This window comes from Rhea americana, unplaced genomic scaffold (genome assembly GCF_003343005.1).
Source record: "Rhea americana isolate MKP2758 unplaced genomic scaffold, rheAme1 scaffold_60, whole genome shotgun sequence".
In the NCBI taxonomy this organism is placed as follows: domain Eukaryota; kingdom Metazoa; phylum Chordata; class Aves; order Rheiformes; family Rheidae; genus Rhea; species Rhea americana.
Genome location: NW_028186757.1, coordinates 2,022,338 through 2,044,317, shown reverse-complemented (window position 1 = coordinate 2,044,317; position 21,980 = coordinate 2,022,338). Strand labels below are relative to the sequence as shown.

The following is a 21,980-nucleotide window of genomic DNA, read 5'->3' as shown; positions in this document are numbered from 1 at the left end:
AAAAAAAAAAAAAAAAAAAGGCCGGACAGTAACTACCCTTTTCTCCTTTTCCCCCTCTACTGCCTAGACAAACATAAATTTCATCCACCTAGGATGAATTTAAGAAGATTATGTAGTCTAGGGTTATTTGGATGTTAGTTTTTAAATCTCTTTGGTGTTTAAAGAGACATGATGGTGTTGAGCAGTGTTATTGTGACCTAGATTACTTTCCCTTAAGATTAGCGCTAACTTTACCCCTTTAAAATGCCTGGATATGTATGTATAGAAGCAATCCACAACAATCTGTTTTCTCCCTGATTCTGCTAAGTTTTTCTACTTGGACTCTTGAGCCTGAGAGCAGTGAAAAGAATTAATGAAAGCTTTATAATAAAATCTTTGTGTATGTAGGTCCTGATCTGCAGAAACACATGTACTTAGCTGTGTGTGAATAGTTCCACTGAGTTGGTTATGATACTCCTGTTTATAATGCTAAACATATATATATAAATGTTTGCAGCATTTGGCTTCAGAGGCGACAGAAAATGCAGTTACTGGTTGCATGTTTTTAGGCAGGTTTTGTGGTGACAAACTGCCAGAAGTCCTCGCGTCTACGGACAGTAGAATGTGGATTGAGTTCCGCAGCAGCAGCAATTGGGTTGGGAAAGGTTTTGCAGCARTATATGAAGGTAAGTCGCTTAAAATATTAGAAATGACTTAATTCTGGGACAAACTGTTAACCAGATGCCTTTAGGATTTTTAAAATAATTCAGAAATAACTTAATGCAAAATTGATATTTTATTACTAAAAGAGACAGTTGGAGGCATAAACTTACTAGATAAAACATTTTGCTGCTCTTTGTGGTCAGACTTCAGGTTGTCTCTTTTCCAAGGACCCCATTAATGATGTTCATAAGCATTTYTTGCTTGTTGTTTGATTAACCTAAATGTGATTTTTCTTTTTCCCCTCYGGGTGGGGAAGTAATTCTCAAGTACTTTCTAGTTATTCTTTACAAAATCTGATTTGAGTTTTCTGTATGCTCGAGGATTACCTAACAGAGATCCTCCTACAGACTGAGTACGTTAGTAAGTCAGCATTTACCTGTTTAAAATATAACCTTCTTAAAGATTGAATCTGTGGTAATAAACTGTATGATTTAACTGATACTCAAAAGTATTTACATGATTTGTTCTGATCACATGAACATACATTTACTTTTATTAGTCCTCATGAAAATATTTATTTACATTGGCTATTTCTTCAAATTCAGTGTAAGCTTGAACTGATAACCTGTAGGTCAAAAATTTGTGTATAGATTATAAAAGATGAACTTTCTCTCTCAATTGTCTCTTTATAAAGGTTAGTAGATTTTAATTAGGAATGTATACTAGGTATATTTCAAAGGTGAACAAAAAATCTAATTGTTTTGACCTTTTAAATATATTCTGAAAAACGTATAGATCCAGATTATCAATGGTGCTGCTGGTAATAGCAGTCTTCCTGAACTACTTTTTWAAAAAAATTTAGCGCTATTAGGAAGGATGAATTATGTTTGTAAAGTGAAAAATATGTAGTGGTTTAAACAGACTTTGATTGAAATATTTTGTCCTTGATAGACTTCAAATCTTTTCCAAAATAAACTCCTCATTGTGTTTGTGTCTTTTTGTTTGATTTTTTTTTTAAGGGGTGTAAAAATGCCTGTTTGGGCATGGGGATGGAAAATGTCATTGTTGACAGTATACTTGGAATTTTATGCTTTTATCAGCTATCTGTGGGGGTGAAATCCACAAAAACGAAGGCCAGATCCAATCTCCCAATTATCCTGATGACTACAGACCAATGAAGGAATGTGTGTGGAAAATAACGGTGTCAGAAAACTACAATGTAGGATTAACCTTTCAAGCGTTTGAGGTAAAGCTTTTTAACTGATCCTAGAAAACCATCTAGCGGATGTCACATTTAGTGACATTGAATGGAATCCTCATTAAACCTATGGTAGAATTTAAGAATTCTGTATGAAAATAACCTCCAGAATTGATTTTTTCTCGATGTGAGACCTTTCTTTTTGCAGAAATTTTCAAGAAGATTAAAGGTTTTTATCTGTGTTATTTGAATTGGAAAGTTTAAAGTACTGACTATACTTGCTGTTAAACAAATACATAACCTAGTTCAGTAAAGCTGCTTTAGTACTCTGTTAAATAATAGGGTTGTTGTACTTTAGTGCTAAAAGACAAAATCTATCCAGAAAGAAACCACTGTTTTTTGGCTTCTGTTACAAGGGAAAAAAAAGGCTATTTAAATTCAGTTTACAAACCTATATTTAAAGAGGGAAAGAAAACTATGGTGAGTCTTATTTAAGTCTCTCTAGCATATATCTGTGTAAACATTGCTAAAGAATGGTAAACTAGTCTGTAACAAGGAAAATAATATTTCATATATCTTTTTAATACATACAGTATACACTGACTTGTTCCTGTATAAATTTAGTAATATACCTAGAGTTTGTCTTGAGTATGTCCCAGTAGTAATGAGATGAGGAACAGTGTGTACATATTTTATATAAATTTTCCAGTTTTATGGTACACTTATRTGCTAATCATAGCTGTCATAAATATATGATTTTCAACCTGTAATTTTAGTCTTATGGACAGACTTCAGGTGTATGGCACACTTCCATACGACAGAAAGTTCTGAGCATGAGATAACAAATATTTAGGGCTTTATTAGCAGTTATGAATATAAACAGTGAAAACTTTTTTTTATAATTTTGCAGATTCTACTTAAATTTAACTTTCTTGTATCCTGAATTAATGTCCACCCTAGACCAGATAAAATGTACTTTCTCAACTCAGAGTCTTTTTGCTTATGTTGGCTCAAGGTTACTTAAAATAGGATGTTAATATCTCTTTWCAAGGAGTGTTGAAAATAGGCAATGTTTTTCCTCAGTTTATATAACTTACTGCCTAGATATGGAGCTTTTCTAATCCGCCATTGTTGCTYCGAATTCTTCAGTGCTGTCCCTAGAAATAGTGTTATGCTTCTGCATATTTTCCCTGCAAAAGAGACTTGACATAGTAGGTATCTTCCAAGCAAATGCTCGGTGTTGATCTACATGCATAGTCTGTTATCTCTTGAACAGACCCAAGTTCTGTTTCACCTTGGCACTGTTTCTTACATTTTGGGACTTTTCTCTAATCGCAAAATCATATATGCTCTTTGCAAGTTTGGATACTTTCATGCCTCACCAATAGAAAAGAGTTACAGGCAGTGGACCAGGAAGTGAGAGCATGAATTGGTAGGTTGACAGTTAAGGCTGCAATGAGAAGAAATTTTGTATTTCAGTTCTTCCCTAGTTTAGTATTAGGGCACTCTCTAGAGGCAAAATGTGTGGACTGACATCTCCCAAGAAGCAAGAGGAAATTGAACTGGAATACAGTTGAGTGCTAGTCTCAGGTAAAAAGAACTGAGAGTTAGCATCTCTGCTAGATGTGTTTTGAAGGGGAAAAAAGTCTCTAATGGTAGGAACTTGAAAGGCAAAGACTTTTCCAGGGAGAGTCTGAGTGGTGGCAAGAGTACTGCCCTTGAGCATCAGATGAAGTGCCCCAGAACGGCACAAGGCTTCTCAGATATCTCTTTTCAGTGTTTCTTTTTGGCCAGTCCCCATGGCTCCCTACCGAGAATGAGAGTTGTTTTGGAAACTGCTCTGAAGTGCCCTGCCTAGACATTTACAATAGGGTTCGATTTCCATTTCAGATCCAAGTGGCTCAATGTAGGTGTTGCAGTGCTCTGTGTTTTGGTACTAAGTCCCTTTCTGGACTGAATCGTTGGTGCAYTGCCCAGCAAAACAAAAACTTGTTTAAAAATCACAGTTCTTCATGCCAGCTTAGATCAAAAATTGTAAATGTCAAGCCAAAGACTTATTGCAGTGTGTTTGTGAGAAAATTACTTCTCTGGCCTTTGAAAGGTACATTTAAGTATGAGGAATTCTCATTATCCATATGTAATGCTAGAAAAAATAACTGTATAAATAACCTCCACTCTGAAATGAAAGCACCAGAAAAGCTGAGAATTTCAAACTGTATCAGTGAGTCATCTTGTTTTGCCTGCTGTGGGCAATGCATTTTCCACTGAGTGTAAGACTGCCCTTTCTAACTTGTCTGCTTGATCGGAAGCTACACTTTACAGTATTTAGATGACAGCAGAAAAGATGTTTGGACTGGAAACTCCATCTTTTAGATTTATTGTTGTTAGTGTATAATTCTTTAAAAAAAGACTATTGGTCTCTCTGCTTATTTATTTATTTAAAAAGTTTCTATCAGCAGCCAGTCTCACCAGCCAGTCCRGAGGATATGTAGACAATCCAGAGGGCATATAGAGCCAAGCTGTATTAATCTTCCTCATTTGAGTAGCCCTGTTAATCTCAGTGCAGATTATGTTCATTTAAATTATTTTTTACATAAGTCAGGGAATAGGATTTAGCTGATCTTCTGAAGGACTGGTATTAAAGATTCCATTAGGAACACTTYCCCCCTTTTCTAACTAGTCTGTAAACCAAACTGGGGTTTGACTGTATCAACAAAGAAATCAACAATGGCAAAAATTCACTTGAAGCTTTCTTCTGAAATGTTACGGCTCCTGAATTTGCTCCTGAAACCCTCTTCTCCTGATAGATGTGTGAGTGTGTACGTACACACATGCACACTCCCCCGCCCCCCCCCACACCCACCACTTTTCTGTTGAGGAGCAGTACTAAAGATAGTCTGGAATTTTTAACCAGGTATATTTTAGTCTAAGGTATCTATATTATCTATTTTTTAATTTTCATACCTGGAACTGTGTGCAAAGAATTTTCACTTTTTTGTGAAAATGAATGTTGAGAAGGTTGCTTGGGTTAAGTGAGTATGGATATCATATCCACTAAATAATTGCCTAGTAAACAGTGCAGTTGCACTACTTCTCCCACATCAGAATGAATCTAGTTGAGCATAGACTTGACTCAGTGTTTCAGAGTCTTGGAGGAGAGGGCTCCCTCCTTTTTTATTTATTCCAGGTAAACATATGTATAAATGTTTCAGCTGTGCATCTTTGCGTGCTTGCCCCACCTTCAGGAGACCTTTTCGATCTCCGGAAGCACACTTGGAGATTTTAGAACAATTTCATGTGCTCACTCTGTGTGGTTCTTGTCAAGTTTGATTGCAGGTGATGTGGAACAGTATATATGTGTAGTCAGAGATGTAAAACTTTATATCCTACCAAATTTTAAGTATTTTAGAGACGTGCAGCCATTTTCTCTGGTTTTCTATTTCACCATGAGAGGTTGTGGATTTCTTTTTTCTTTTTTTTTTTTCCCTTGTGCTTATGTACTTGTCTTGAAGAATTTTGCTGTCATCTTTTCAACTCAGTTTTCCCATACAGTTCAAACATTGTTTCTTCTAAGCCTTCAGATCATTTTAGTTAGTGCTGTATTTTTCTGTAAAACCTGTTTGTCTATACATTTTTGCATCTGCTAACAAATTTCCATATTATCCACATAAAACTTCACTGGTTTAATGTTATAATGCTCCAATAAATAAGGCTTATGAGATCGATCCAGCCACCACTAAAATCCGTGGGAAGTTCTTTCATTTAGCTGAGGAAATTTTCTCTCTTTGTAATTGGAAGAATAAGAGAGTTACTGCAAGTGTAATAGATCCTTATATGACTATGTTCCCAGATGACATAAAACCCTAAAACCTGAGATTCAGGTGAACAAAACACATTTTAAATTCGTTGTTATTTGTTGATTACCAAAGGCCTTAACACTAGTTCAATTTCTCAAAAAACACTCTATTTGTATCTTAGTTTTTTATATGTAGGTGTAATCTCTCAATATAAAATGTTGATGATGGTGGCATCACTTGGAGTAGTAGTACATACGATGGTGAAATGGTCACCTCTTTGAATTGTTTTACTGGAAATCAATAGCACTTTATAAATTGGTTAATTTTTATAGTCTTTGAAAGTTTAGCAACTTACCATTATCTAAAATAGTTTTGTATTTGTCATCTTTCCAGAAATAAAAGATGATTCTTGGAAAAGAAACTAGAATTTCACTTCAATGGGAGTTGGATACATGTTACTTAGAGGTGCACTTGGCATCTAAAAAGTAATAGTTTCCACACTCTGCTATAGAAGATGAGAAGCATGTCARAAACAACTGTTAAATTAGAAATTTTGAGTTGCGAAGTTTCCCAAACTTATGCTGGGAAAATACACAATTCCTTCATTGCTGTCAGTGGGCTTTGGACCAGCTCACTTGTTTCTGTGTCTGAGTGGAGTATTATTTTTACTGAGATAACAAGTGGGTTTTATTTGTTTCAAGTTGGAATGTGATGTGATGTACTTAAACTTTACTTTTTAGGTTAATGAAAATCTGGTATCAGTGTTAGKGTGTCAAAGATTATCAGTGCTCAGGTAGATACATGGCTGATCTCAGTAGCTGCAAACATGCAGCTGCTGCTGAAGGTCAGTAATAGCTTGCATCCCCTGACTTCATGGCCTTACTCACCTCCCTAGCTCTGGACCAGTGCTATGCATGAGCAAATAGCTGAGGTATTACTGAAAATGGCAATATGGATTGTGCCAGAGAAGTGAATGTGAGAAAATTGCATATTTAAGTGCTTGAAGAATCAGAAAGTTGGAGAGAATTTTGTGTGCAAGTGCCATATTTTGATGAAAATTAAAATGAATTCATTAAAATGAAACAAAATCAAACAGCCCTTCCCCCAAGTTTTCCCTCTTACATAAATGAAGCAGAAATCCTAATGTGCTAAATGAAAGCTTCTTAGTGTGTAGTGGTTACTGAGCTTAGTGTTGGTCATAATACACCATCAGGGCACACTCTCAGCTGCCTGTTGCACTAACTGTTCAGTTTCTGAATGAGAAGTTCTGTCCAAGAATAAGAGGTGAATTTGGGGGGGGGGGGTTGGTCTGGTTTTGACTTAAATTTTAGCAGAATTTGCATGTACTGTGTTGAATTTGAACCACCTTCTCCAGCCCCTCCCCCCTCAGAAAATCAAACCTACTCCTTGATTCAGCCACTTGCTCAAAACTAGTTTTCCTATCCAATTTATTTTGAATGCTTGGGATTAGTTGATTATTTTGTAGCTAAGATGCTATTACTTAAGGATGTGAAGTAATTCTGTGGTAAAATGACATCAATCAAAAGATTTTTAATTCTGTTGGGAAAGACTCTGTCTCCATAAAGACCGGCATAATTATCTGGGCTCTGGATAGGATCATACTCAGGCTGCTGCTGCCGTCTCCTCTGGTGCAGTTCCTGCTCTGACTGACTCTCCGCATGCTGTTAGGAAGAGAGYATAAGATATGCTGCACAATTAGAAATGTACACATACGCACTCCTGTGCTAGTCTGTGCTTGGATGTCATCTAGCAGGAAGTTTAAATGAAATGCACATTTTTAGGTGTTCTGCCTTCGGTAGGTTTTTCTGACAATATGCAAAGATTTGCTTGCTGACCCGGAAGGTTAGAAGATGACACCTGAAATCAGGAATCACGGAACAGAAACCAGACCCATCAGCTGAGGAAAAACAATGATAATGTTTTTCATCCTCTGGTTACTGCTTAACAGATGATAATTTTAGAAGTAGGTTTGGATCATTTCTGCCTCTCTAACTCTTCAGATGCCCAAATTCTTAATGCACTACTAGTATTTACAGTTACCTTGCAGYGTTAGTGGGTCATTTATCAAGATAAATGCAAAATTTCCCCCCTTATTGAAGATAAAAGGAAAAAATAAAATAATTAGAATTAATCATATGAAACAATACAAGCTAATACTATCCAAAAATATTTTTCATTCAATCAAAATGAAGCCCTTTAATAATTTCAAAACAGWTTAATATTTCTGACCTGATTTGTTGGTGAATTACTAATCTTGCATGCTAGGATATACATGAGGGGAAAAAAGGGCTTTACTTGAATTCAGAGCAGGAATTAGGATAGTAGGAAGCTTAGAGGTGAGCTTGTACTTGTAGTTAATTTCTTCCAATTAGACTGTATCCTGCATAAACATCTCAGAAAATTTTTCTTCTTTTTTAAAAWATACAAGTGTAGTTAAAAAAAAGTCCAGCAATGCATCTTATTTTTTTTTACCCTACAGGTTTACCAACACTAACCAGAGATGAGAACTTCATCAGCAGATTAATACTTGAAGTTAATGGTCAAGCCTAAACAGAACACACAAAATTTTATTATTATTATTATCTTATTATTATTATTATTATTTACAGATTGAACGACATGACAACTGTGCRTATGACTACTTGGAAATCCGAGATGGAATGAATGAAAACAGTCCTTTAATTGGTCACTTTTGTGGCTATGACAAGCCAGAAGACATTAGATCTACCTCTAATACCCTGTGGATGAAGTTTGTTTCTGATGGAACAGTTAACAAAGCAGGGTTTGCTGCTAACTTTTTTAAAGGTAAATGGTAAAGCATATTTGGGGAGTTGTGAATTGCTTATTTGGTTTTGTAGTTGAAGAACAATGATAGATTAAAAATATTTTTTATATTCTCTTCTTACTAAAATCAGTTCTGTACTGCTTTCAATATATTTTAACCTGTGCATGCAATYTTACCAAATCAAAAGGATTTGGAGGTATTTCAACCTCCTTGTGAATATGTCCAGAAAATGGACATTCAATGAAGGATCATATTTAATGTATTTTCCTACTCTCTTCAGATTCAAATAATCAGTTTAGTTTTGAATCATCTTTAACAAAATATAATTTCTGGGTTTATTATGTTGTGAAACATAACATGAAATAGTATGATCACAATAGAGACAGCCAGATCTTTGCTATTAAGATCTTTTCTTTCTGCTTACATGGAAAATTGGTTGTGTTTTYCTAATCACTCTACTGAATGAAGTTCATTGTCCATTTATTTTCCATAAGCAAGATTAAAAAACAAACAAAAACATCAAAAATTACATCTGAGAAATCATACAGTGACCAGTAGCACCACACCACAATCTTCCTCCAGACTCTGCTTATTCCAGGGAGGAAATAGACTGCAAGGGTGTGTGTCATGTTATCTGCAACCACATCTGCAGCAGTTGTTCCATGGGAAGTTTTTAATTCCTACCTGTCCTGCCAGCTGCACGGTCACAASCAGTAGCAGAGCTGTGGCCCTTGTGTTGCCCTTGAGATGCAAGTCATCACCAGAATCCCTTACAGAGCCACAGGCTAAGGGTTACCTCACCCTAACTGTTAGGGATTTTCTCACCCTAATCATCAGTTCTTGCTGTAGCCAAATTAAAACCTTGAGGGCTGTACATGTAATAGTGGGAGAGCTGTTTTATTCTTAATAAATTACTGATCCTGGTGCAAGGAAACAAATTTTAACATCTTAGGAATATTTCAACAATGAATCTCATAGGCATACTTTATAGCTAGTGGAGATAAATTATTCCCTTCCCTCCCCCATCCCTGATGCATTTTGTTCACTTTAATATCAGTAGAATGAAAACCTGGGATTTGAGGATTCTGTTAATCCGTTTTTGAGTATGAATTCAGGGTAGTGCACGAATTGATTCTGTGGGAGATGAAGTGCCCTTCAAGTGACCCTGCTGTGGATTTTCAATCTTTCTTTCAGTACTCCACAGAACCCTTAGATTGCTGCTGCCTAAATTATTGTATGTTGGCCACAAAGTGCTTATAAATTAGGTCTGCAGCTGTCAGTAGGTTTTGTTGTAAAAAAGAACATAAGTTTTATTTTCTCCATTGCAGATCTCCTTAGCATTTGAAAATACTCTAGTCAGCAGCCACAGTTTGTTACGCGGTGCACCTTATAATGGCATGCATACAGCTTGCTGGCTTAACATTGGTTCAGCAATTACGGCTGGGGAAGGTAATTATTTAACACATTTTGCATTCTTCCCTGTCTTGGCAGAGGAAGATGAATGTGCCAAACCTGACAATGGTGGTTGTGAGCAGCGTTGTGTAAATACTCTGGGCAGTTACCAGTGCGCCTGTGATCCTGGCTATGAACTTGGTCCTGACAAAAAGAGTTGTGAAGGTATAGTACATTGCCAATTTACAAAATATTACAGCTTGTAGTGTGTTATTGCTTGAATGAAACCAGACACCTTTCATATGCTGAATACTAATAATATGAGACTTATGGAACCCAGTTTGGAAAAGAGATGTTCCCTTTTAAGTAGTGATACTGGAGTACTGTCTATCCACAAGAGTTATCTTCATTTAGTGTTTATCACTGATTTAACTTCTCAAAATTTGTTAGTTAATTGGAAATGGTGCAAAGCAAGACTTTGTTACTTCATATTTTCACAGACCACTTATTACATTATTCATCCTCATTAAAGTGCAGTCTCACTCCATATGTAAGGAGAGAATTATCAGCATAGCAGGGTGCCACTATTTCATAATTAGAATATTTAATTATCCATCTGATTACTTCTGACCATAGTGTGGTGACAGGGGAGCCTGCTGGTCTGAAAAACAGATTCCTTTATTCTAACTCAAAAATCAGAAAAATCGTCCCCAGTCCCAGTCAGATTGTGTACTTCTTGTGGGAAACAAATTCTAAATTTTAGGGTGAGCAAAGTTTATTTGAATAGTAGTTTAGAGAAATAAAATCCTCACAAATGAAAGCCTGAGCAAACATAGGATTAGACAGAGATAAGCTTTTGTGTGCTATAGAKGTTTGATATCAAAGGAAAGAAGCAAAAGCTCTTGATCATTACATAGTAATGATAGTTTGATTTTATTTCTTAAACATCAGTAAGTTTGGGAGTAGCACAGATTACTGCTGTTCATCTGGCTGTGCTTCAGTAGCAAATGGAGGTTGAAAAGTGAAGTGCTCTGTATTATAGCATTTTGTAGCTTGATATTMTTTAGATGTTATTCACAAGTCTTTATTTTTCTATTTTATTTTTTTCCCAAATCCCTGTTTTTTCAGTCATGGTTTGTCACAATTGTTGAAATTTTTGGTTAGTTTCTTTGTAGGGTTGGCATTTTTTTTTAGTTTGATTGCTTTTTGGGGAGGCTAAGTGATGGTCTGAAACTTTTGGTGTGATAGACTGCAGCTGTCATCAAGAGCTTTGTCTCCACCCCCCACCTCAAATTTAATGGCAAGCATATTGAAAAAAACAGTGTATTCCAATAAATCTGTCATGTTAGACGCCTACATAGAGGGCAATATGCAGAAAACGAGGCAAATTTGATAGGGGCCATTGAGCAGAGGTAGATCCTTTGATCATCAGCCCAAGACTAAGGAATTTGGTTTAGTCTGCCTGATGATATGAGTCAGAGTATTAGGGAAGATCAGAAGTCTTTCAGAAAACTCTTCCCTCTGCCTCCCCAAAATAGGCAAGGCATGCTTTCCCAATACTCAAACAGAAAAGTAGCTCTGGCAAAGGGAGGAGTCATTTTAAGGGCAGGTCTACTTGTGCAGTGTGACATGGAGCAAAAATTCTGAACTGYCCCTAAAAGTGCGTTTGTTCCACATGATGTAGCACTATATGTAGATGTTAACTTAGATTCATGAATTAAAATTACTGTGTTGTCACAGACTGCACAATGAAGGAAGTGGCTTGGCTATTTTATTTCACATATGGTGCCAGAGTGGAAGCCTCCAACTCGAAAACTCTGCTCTATAGTTCATTGCAGTGTTGGCATGAACTGGAAATTTCTGTTCCTCCTTCATGCTGGTCTGACCCAAATTTCCCTTACTGCAGCATAGTAGAGCAAAAGGCCTTAAGAATTTTTCAGTGCTACTGTGTTTCCCAACATGAGCTAAAGGAAAAATGGAGTAATGTTGAAAAGCAAACTGAAAACCAGTAGCCAGCTSTAGTCTTTATTCATGTTAAACCGTTTGGGGACCAACCTGTGTCATCTGAGCGTGATCTCAAGACATGTGGCTCTTTTGAAACACTAAGATGCGATCCCAGTTGGATTATGTTTACGTAATCTGCATGGAAAGCAGGGCACCAGAAGGAAGGCTGACATGTCTGAGTGGGCCAAGTGTGCCCTGGTACAGGAACTGGTGAGTTCTCCCATGTATGTTTGTGTAAGTGTGGCATACGAGACTGCCAGCTAGGTGGAAATAGCCARTTTTCAGTATGTTCAAGTAAGCATTCAGCTTTAATACGTAGCCTTTGGAAGAAGGAAGTGGCTCTGCTTCCRAAGATCATCATCTCAGAAAGAGATTTGTGGAAGATTTCCACTGCTGTCACAGTACCGTAATGGTATGAATGGAGAATAACTGAGCATCCCTGCAAATCTCATTACTTCCTCATCCCCTACCCTCTGTGCAAAAAGAAGGGCTTTTTTTCCACAGGTGCAAAAGATAAACATTAATCTTTTGCTATCTGAAATGCATTCACACACAAAGCACACTATTGTTCTGTTGTATGGCAACRACTATTATTTCCAAATTTATGCTGAATGTTTCCTCTATTATTTAAACATTTCAGCAAAAGTAATTGTGGCTGAATAATAAGTGGCAACTATCCCAGAGAAATGACCCTATCTAGTAGTTATTGGGAGGCATATGTAACAACATGAGCTGAGACAGGTAGAGCTGATTCTGGATGAATATCCAAGAAGAGAAGCTGGGGAGATGAGAAGTGCATCTTAAGTAGGCTGTCTGCCAGAACATGGACAGGTCAAGGTCCCTGGGCAGGCAGTGAGGTCAGATGACTTGCATGGGAAAGGTTGCTGGAGAATAACCAGAGTCTCTGGAAAGAAGGGAAAAGAATGGATATGATAACGTCTTATGCAATCCTGAAACTTATCTCTGCCCACAAACCTGCAAGCTGTTTGAGATAGGGGCTGTCTCTTTCTTTTTGTTTGCACCAAGTGTGATAAAGCAAGATTCTGATTAGTCTGTCTGGGTATTACAGCAATATAAGTAATGAGGGAAGTAAATCTCTGCCTCTGTTTATAGTAAAATACAGTCTRCAGAAATGATGCTCTCCCTTTTAATTTTACAGCTGCTTGTGGAGGACTTTTGACAAAGCTAAATGGGACTATAACCACACCAGGGTGGCCCAAAGAATATCCTCCAAATAAAAACTGTGTGTGGCAGGTGGTTGCCCCGACGCAATACCGAATTTCGATGAAGTTTGAGTTTTTTGAGTTAGAAGGGAATGAAGTAAGTAACCATGGACAAAGAGCTGTATGATCTGTTTTACACTAAACAGTTCCACGAGTGTTCAAAAACAGATGTTGTCGTATAAAACCCTTGCTATATGTTCACTTACTGACAATTTCCATAGAAATTCTTGTTTTCATTTTAGGACTGTTTCTGGATTCTTTCAAAATAAACRTGGAGTGAATAGCTCTCTTTTATACATATCATCTAAATGTATTACAAGAAATTTAAAAGAAATATTCTTTGCTGAGTCTTAGCTGACTTTTTTTTATCAACAAAGTAAAACAGAACAAATGGTTGAGACCTACTGGAAAGAATTCAAGAGAAGGAAATCTGGAAGAACCAAATCATATTAAAAATGATGACTACAAAGAATACATAAAAGATTTGGTTAGTGGTGGAGTAAAGGAGCATTTAAATAATTTACAAGTATTTGAAGGGTGAATATTTAAAAAGGAGAGGACACACTTAGAGCAGTACCATAAATAACGCACAGTGGAATGACATCAGTGTATATGAAAAATGGCATTTTTCTGAAAATGAATCCATTTGGACTGGGTCTCAGTGGATATATCATATGCATGTTTAAAAACTATTACATAGCACAGAATGCTTGATGCCAGCAGTGCCTCTGTCAAAGTCTCTGTGAGGAGCAGGTTACACGCTGGCTCTCACCACGGGGCCCAGACTTTCTCTGCAGCTCTTCAGCAGAAACTGAGAGTCCGTAACTCACGCCGGAGCCAGTTCCCACTGTGTCAGGCCAACCAGGCTTAGACCTGGGCAATCAGGACCTCATGGCTGGGGGCAGTCAGCCCCATGGAGGGGTTGCCCACCTCTGGGCAGAACCCTGCAAGGTGGTAAGGGCAGTTCCCTCTGAAGGCTGTGGGGATTACAGTGCTTCTTGTGTGCATATCGGTAAARTACGTATTTTGCTGTAAACTTTGCAGCCTCTATTCTGCCTCCTAGGCGCAGAAGTGTCATACTACCGAGTTGCTTGTAATGATTTATAATACATTACATTCAACATTACATTCATGTCCTGTTAAATTCCTTTTGAGGATTGCAAAATCTTTCACAGATATTAAGAAATAAAATATTAAAAATCCCAYAGAATTGAAACTGAATTACCATTAGACCAAGTTATAAAATTGCACTTTCTTAGAATGTGAACCAGATTTGCAAGTAGGCACCTGAAATATAAGGAGGTTAAATCAGTTTTATAAGGTCGTTCAAGACAACTTCAGCAGATTTAAAAAAAAAAGAAAGAAAAAAATCTTATTTTCCAGAATTTAAGATTTTGTTTTGACCATAGAACTCTGTCCTGTGTTACTAAATGCTAGTACTAAGAAACATACCTATGAAAATTAGAAGAAACATAGGTAATATCTGAAACAATATGTTGTTTGAAAATGTAGGCATAAAGTATATCTGTGTACATGTAGCAAATGTTTTGAACATCTTCTGTTATTCATTTAGTATCAAACTTAATAAGTAAAGACTTTAAGATATGTTTACAAATAATTGAAATTTCTTGCCCAATGTTACAGCTTCARTAGACTTACAATTTAGTTTTATTTAATGTTATAGGAAAATTATCTCRAATACCATTTCATTTCTAATCTAAACCTATAAAAACATCAACACTTACTCTTGAYGTATTGCTGAAATAAATATTGGCATTTATTAACTTCATTGCAAGTTATATTTGAAAATTGCATGTATTRAGATGAAATTATTTTACAATTAATATAAATCAACATGTAGAAGTAACTCAAGTTTTATATAAATTTATATATTTATATAAATGTAGTTTTAATGAATTGCCACTTCCCAATTCTGCAGAATATGAAAACAATTCTAGTAAATGATAAAAAGTTAATCTTCTTCACCTAGAATGTATTATATTCTAAAAAATAGAAAACATTGAAGATCATTTAATAATTCATTGGAAGGGAGAGCAACAAATGCCAAAACATCATTATATATAGTTCCCTTCTAGCTCCCCTGACATTTTTTATGACTATAAATAAAAACTGCGATTTATCAAATATAACTTGGATTTAATGGACAATCTAAGCTCTGTATGAATCCTCCTGGCCACTGTTTTTTCTTAAGCTATTAATTGCAGACAACTGGGACATTTTTGATTAAATGATTGATAGTTGAGCCTAAGAAGCTTAAAAGTTTGGGGGGTAGATGGCTTTATGTTGACCAAGGGATTATACACTGAAAGTATTATCAGGAGTGGTGGCCTTGCATAAGGCTTTTCTATTACATTATTTTATTTCATTTTATTTTTAACCTTTTAATGTAAATGACATGCTTTAGTCCTCCAAATCATAGCTGTGCTATTGTTGAAGAAGTGGCTGTGTTAATAGTGCAGATACRTATATTCATAAGTAAATGACTATCTTACATACATTATTATAAAAACCTGGCATGCGGCCTTCTAAATGAATARTAAATTTTGTTTAAGCTATAAGGTGCAAAGAGAAAAATATTTATAGGTTCTGGATACTTGGTTTATATTGCAAAAATAGGTATAATTCTAAATTCTAAATAAACTGATAAATTAAGCATTTTAAAAATTAGATAATAAAATTAAAAAGACCCATAATTTTGAACGTTAATTTGTATTGTAGATGTGCCTTAGTGACCTTAAAATATGCTTGCACAAATTTGGTGAGCATTTGTAAGCATTACGAATGTTTTCAGGGGCTCAGGAAAAAGGTGAAGAAAGTATTAACAGATTGTTAAGCAGATTGTCAATCAAAGTTCTTGCATTTGTGAATGATTTCATGCCTTTGGTCAACTAGAAAAAAGATTTCCCCCCCCCACCTCTCCTTCCTTTCAGGTTTGCAAATATGATTATGTGGAGATTCGAAGTGGCCTTTCTTCCGATTCCAAACTACACGGTAAATTCTGCGGTACGGAAGTGCCTGAAGTTATCACCTCACAGTACAACAACATGCGAATTGAGTTCAGATCTGACAACACTGTGTCAAAAAAAGGCTTCAAGGCTCACTTCTTTTCAGGTATAGAAAATCRCTCTTGTTTACCTGTGAATGCCTCTGAGCGCAGACTGTCTAGATGCAGTGTGTCCTGGTCATGAAAGTGAGTGGCCTTTTCCCTTACAAGTTTGCTTGTAGCTTTAACTTGTTTCGTTTGTAAAAGCATAAGCCACTCCTAAAATACCATTCTGAATTGAAGTGCCTATATACCGTAGAAAATTTATGGAACATGTGTACATTTTTTTAAATAACTGTAGAGACAAATACACATTATGAGATAAAAGGAAAAAAGTAAATTTACTAAGCATTCCTGAATTTCTATAAGATTTCTTTTATCTCACATTTTATTCCTGTTTTTTCAAATCCCAGTTGTAATATGACACATTACATACTATGTGCACATGTAGTTTTTTCACTCGGGTCTCTTAATATATCTCATTAGTTATAAATTACCACTTTCTRCTATAACATTTGTTTAGCATTATGSGATCATTCTTGCCAAACTTTGCTCTTAATGTTTTGCAGTAGGAAAGAGCTTAAGACCTTGCTCCTGTAAAAATCTGTGTGTATCTTTAATTAGAAGTGTAATCTCACTGAGGCATCATGAGATCTACAGCAGTTTATATCCACTGAAGACAGGTATCACTGGCTGAAGTTAGGCATGAAAAARTACTGAAGGTGTGAGGAAATACTTGCGAGATAATGTTTTTCACCATTACCCTCTGAGACTAGATTATAATTATCTGTCTGTGGCAGGATACCACCTGGTTTTAGTAGTGGCATTTTGCTTGTGTTTTTTGTGTGTATTTACACATGCACACATGTGCATAGGTGTGTTATCTTGTGTCAAACAAAACCACCCTCCCACAAAGTCTGGAAGCCATTCAGAAGCAATTGGGWTTTGAATTTTGCCCCAAGTTTCCTGATAAGAGTAAAAAATCTAGATTGGGAGAATCTCAGTTACATTTAGCACGTAGCAAAATGTATTACAATGCACCAYTAATAGTGTTCGTTTGCTTAGGTGTTTTGTTATCAAAGCCAAAATGAAAATACTTCATTAGATAGCTTAATAACTGATGAATTCACTCTGACAAAGTAACGTGAATCAATATATTGTATAAGAAATGTTGCTTAGAATGTGAGGAAAACATCAAGACAAGTGACTTGAAGATTTGCAACTTGCAATTTTTTCTGTTATGTCACTTAAAAAACAAAAAAAAAGGGTGAAAGTGATTTATCTCATGCAAAGAAATTAACAAACATTTATCTSTAAAGCATTTTTGGGGGGAAATGACATTTCCTTGGGCATAGTTTTTCAGATCTGTTTTTACATATACTGACACCTTTAACTCATAGAAATTTTAGTTTACTTGTAAAATGACATTTTGAATTAGCAAGAAGCTTTTGAGGTTCACTCAGTATTTGCAGTAAATAACTGTACATACGTGGCAGATAAACTTCCTCTTAGAAACACTTATGTAACTTGTCATTTCATGTTGGCCTAAGTAGTGCCAGGAGGAATTGTCACAAAATACGATGTTTTTTAGAAGAGTAACCATTAAAATGTTCTATCTTAAAAAAAAGAAGAAAAAGTTCTGCAAATTAAGTTTTCTTACATGTATATTTTCAATATCTAAAGCAGGATATTATTATTTATTACCTATACTATTATCTAAATAATAGTATTGTAATTTGTAAGCTTTGTAGTTCAGAAATTTTTATGGACCTGCTGCTGCATATTTATACATTTAAATTCTGATATTCTTTGAAGTGATACTTTATTTTCTGTGGTCTTTCAGTGATAGTTTAAACAATCACATTGCTATTCTGAACACATTCTAGAAAGAAAGCAGGCCAGTTCTGTATGTTGGAGGAGGACTCGGCTATAATCCATGGCATTTAGAGGACTGAGTTGTCCTTCAGAATGTTATAGCCCTTCTCTTGTTCAGTTTTGAATGAAATTTTTTTAATTCTCCTAGGTGAAATCAAGTTTTTATCTGGTAGCTTAAAAAAGACACATTTTTTTGACTCCGTTGACCAGCAGAATAAATTAATTAGGGATTTTTTTAAAAATGAATGGAAGTGTGAGATGTCCTGAGTATGGAATAATCTGTTTCTAATTCCCTTCAAACAAAGCTAATTGGATGCAAATAGTGTTTGTCTACAAGTACATAAATGTACTGTATGTTTCATCGTGTACTTCTGCCAAAACTTCATCTCTCATTTCATATGAGTTCAGCTACTGTTTTTATTACTGTTATTGCTTTAATTCTTTGATTCCTCTTCTGATTGTTATCACTTTTAGCAGATATTTTTCTTCTGTATTGTATGGCTTTTGACAGCATTTCCTGACGCAAACAAATTTTACAATGCCTGAGACCAAATCAAAGATTTGAACTTAAAGTACATAAAAACAGATTGTCATCTCTGAATAGTTCATCAGTCATAAATGTCATTGCTATTAGAAAACACTTAAGAATGTAGGGTAAACAGTTTAATATAAACATAATATGCTATTTGTCCATCAATTAAGAATGGCAAATGGACTTGAGTCTCCACCATATGTAATTTGACTTTTAGGAGTTGATAACTGATCACTATTCAGCTGATCACATGTTCTTTTTGATTCTTTATACATTTGTCCTTAGAATCAACAATTTTTAGAATGATGTATGCTGAGAAATGCTTATTGTTAGTTCTCGTTGTGCAAGATACTCGCTAGAAGGCATTTAAGCATTTTGCTTTTTAAATCGCAATATAAACTTCCCAATACAACCTCTACCGATATATGGCTTGAAAAATCAGCAGTGAGGAAAATGCTGCATCTTGCAGTCTGTTCACCAGTAAAAGGCAAGTTTTTTTGCCTGAAGTGTTCAGGATGCAGGTGGTCAATTAGTCAAATTAGTGTGAAGATTAAAAAGTGTAATATGTTCCTTAAGCACAGCCAAGGAACTTATTTGATGACTTTTTGGTGGTGAATTCCATGGCCAGGGCTACAGTTGAGAAAGTATGGCCCAGCTCCAGTTCAGATTAGTGAACAGAKTTTTTTTGGTGATTGAAACCCACTGTGATAAACTGTGAATGCAAATAGTGACACAGGGCAACAGATGACCTGCATTAAGAAGACATTTGCATTGGTAYGAGAAAACACATGATTGTGGTTTTGGCTGTAATTTGGCTGTTTTAACAGCCATCCAGGTGCTACTGGAAAGTGAGAAAAAATRTAKTAAAAAAATCTGTAAAATTTAYGTTTGATGGGACTAATCTCAAGAAAGCTCTGTTGTGAGCAATTTAGAGTAATCTAATTTCAGAGAAAAGCTGTATAAATATAARAATATAATTCAGTTTTGTGATGTGAGCAAGGAGGAGGAACTAGGGAGTAATGATACTTTTTTTTTTAGTATTTTTGTTGACTTTTTGGAACTGAGTTTTAAACTTCTAAACTGGAAGCTTTCAAAAGAATAATCTGTTCTCTCTCACATGCTTTTCTTCCCTCCTCCCTCCCATATGCTTTTCTTCCTCTCTCCTCCTCTCTTTTTAGTGTTTTCAAAAAAAATAGCCCTCATCATTTCTTCTAAAAAGTTTTTTACATATTGGTAGGATTAATACACATTAGCAACATGTCATTAAACTGCTTCCATTTATGATAAGCTTTAGAGTTATTTTTCTGTTTTAAATAAATGTGATTCTTTGCATGGTCATTCAAAACAGACATTGGTGTCTGATGTAAAGTGGAAATGAATTTTGTGGGAACACTTCTGGGGTGATGACACACCCCAGTCAGTTAAAAAGAGAATGTTAAAATGTTTCTAGCCTTGAGCAGATTTGTGTTGGAGCACAAACTCATCTCTGGTGCCATCCTGGTACGTTTTTTTTCCCCACAGACAAGAACGCTGCCTGCAAAGAGAAAATTTTTGTTTTTGAATCTTGCAAGGACTTGATACAGGTCCCTTCAGGCCGAGTACGTATTATTCACAGACTGGTGGCCTCTGAGGGTCTCAGAGGTACGACCATTTGTACTCTGAATGGTTAAAATCTAACATTTTGTTCAGAATGGATCTTTCCCTGTTCTGACTACTGAAATAAGAAAAGAAAGTATCCATTCGAAACTGGGAGACTCATTTCCATCTGTCAGCATAACAAATGGCTTTGTTTTTACATGGCAAAACATTTGTTTCTATAACTAATACAGACTAATTGTTTTTTGTGAGTTTTGAAACTGGGCAACAATTTGACAGTCTGTTCTGACTTATGAAGTGTGAGGAAGGCTTGTTCAACAGTTGCATCCTTAATTAACCATGTACAAGTGATTAACAGTTTAAGTATTTTTTCAAGCTTCTCTCTTTTACCTTCTGTCCATTGTTTTACATAAATTTTATCTTGAAGAGATCTAATGCAGGTCTGTTTGCTTATCCACTTGTCTCTTAGGAGATTATTTTGCAGAATACAGATATATTTAATGTTATAATACTTTTCTCTATTTTCATGCAGTTCAGAAGGTGAAAATGGAGAGGGCTGTTGTTCAGAATTTGTGTACCTAAACTACTTGAATGTCTAATTTGAATGCATTTTGAGCTTGCCTTCCATTTATTTTATTTTATTAGAAAACCACAAACTAACATTCAGGAGGGGAAATATTGAAGAGTTTTGTTCATATTACATGTAATTTCTCATTTGCTTATTTCTATTCTTTACTTGTAACATGGTGTTTATGATAGTGCTTGCTTTTGAAAAGATGAGAGATTAAAACTTTTGTTTGAAGGGATTTACTACCTCAGCTTTGGACTTGTATTTCAAGGTTCATAAATAGTATGCTGTAGAGCTTTTATGCTTCTTTCATCATTATGGCAATAACTAATAAAAGCCTTTGGCTGATTCTAAGAGCTACATGTGCTTTTGACTATTTCTTACCCTTCAAATCTGTTTGCATCTGCAGAACACTTCCAAGCACTTTCAGTGCAAACAGATTTGAGTTTTACAGCACACAAAAAAATGTTGTGGATGCTTGGGTTTGACTTGCAGGATTTTTCTATAAATATATGTCATCATCTTGTGTTACAAGTGCAAACTAATTTTTACTGGAGAGCTGCAACTCAGAGATCAAAATGTCACATATATTTTGGCAGATTAAGCACTGATATGTGTGTGATTGTAATGCAGAGTACCTTTGTTGTGTTACTGAACAGAAACTTCAACAAAGGCGGGGAGAAAAACCACATAAGTAAAACAACAGTAATAGACTTAAGTTATCCATACTGGCGTGTAATCTATAGAAATTCTTACTGTGCCTACTAAAGCCTGCAACATTGCATGCTACCTTGTTTGGAGATAACGCTCGTTATTGCTTTCCAAGATACGTGAGGTTGAAGGAGACGCGTGCTCTACATTCCAGTGCTGCAACATTTGGACCTCTGGGATGACCATAATTTCTTTGCTTTTCTCCCATCTCTTTATTTTGCATGTTAAAATGGCAAATTTGTAAGATACAGGGTTTCTTTTTTTTTAATGTCTGGCTGTAGGGGGGTTGTGTGTGTGTGTATATATGCATATATATGTATATATGGATTTGTGTGGTTGTGGATACATATATTCATGTATGTATATACATATATATGTATATGTTTATATGTCAGGAGTAGTCTGACAGTTTTAATGGACCAGCCTTACCTAAAATGACAACAGCTGAATGACATAGAAGGGTGGCAGCTGAGGCCTCTTGCTAAAATGACAGCCTGTTAATCTAATCTGGCTTTTCTCCATGCAATGAATTTGTAGCTGTTTAATGCAGGTCATATTTCCTCCCCTACTCC

At 35.7% G+C, this 21,980-nt stretch overlaps 1 protein-coding gene across 2 annotated transcripts in view; it reads left to right on the top strand.

Annotated features, from left to right (window-relative positions):
- Positions 1–21,980, top strand: part of TLL1 (tolloid like 1) — a 136,599-nt gene that overhangs the window by 97,956 nt on the left and 16,663 nt on the right. For both annotated transcript variants that reach the window (XM_085319822.1, XM_085319824.1), the window contains 6 exons: positions 549–665; positions 1,743–1,888; positions 8,268–8,463; positions 9,935–10,060; positions 12,999–13,159; positions 16,014–16,194. In XM_085319822.1, the coding sequence (XP_085175948.1) occupies positions 549–665; positions 1,743–1,888; positions 8,268–8,463; positions 9,935–10,060; positions 12,999–13,159; positions 16,014–16,194 (927 nt within the window). The remainder of the gene's footprint in view (positions 1–548; positions 666–1,742; positions 1,889–8,267; positions 8,464–9,934; positions 10,061–12,998; positions 13,160–16,013; positions 16,195–21,980) is intronic.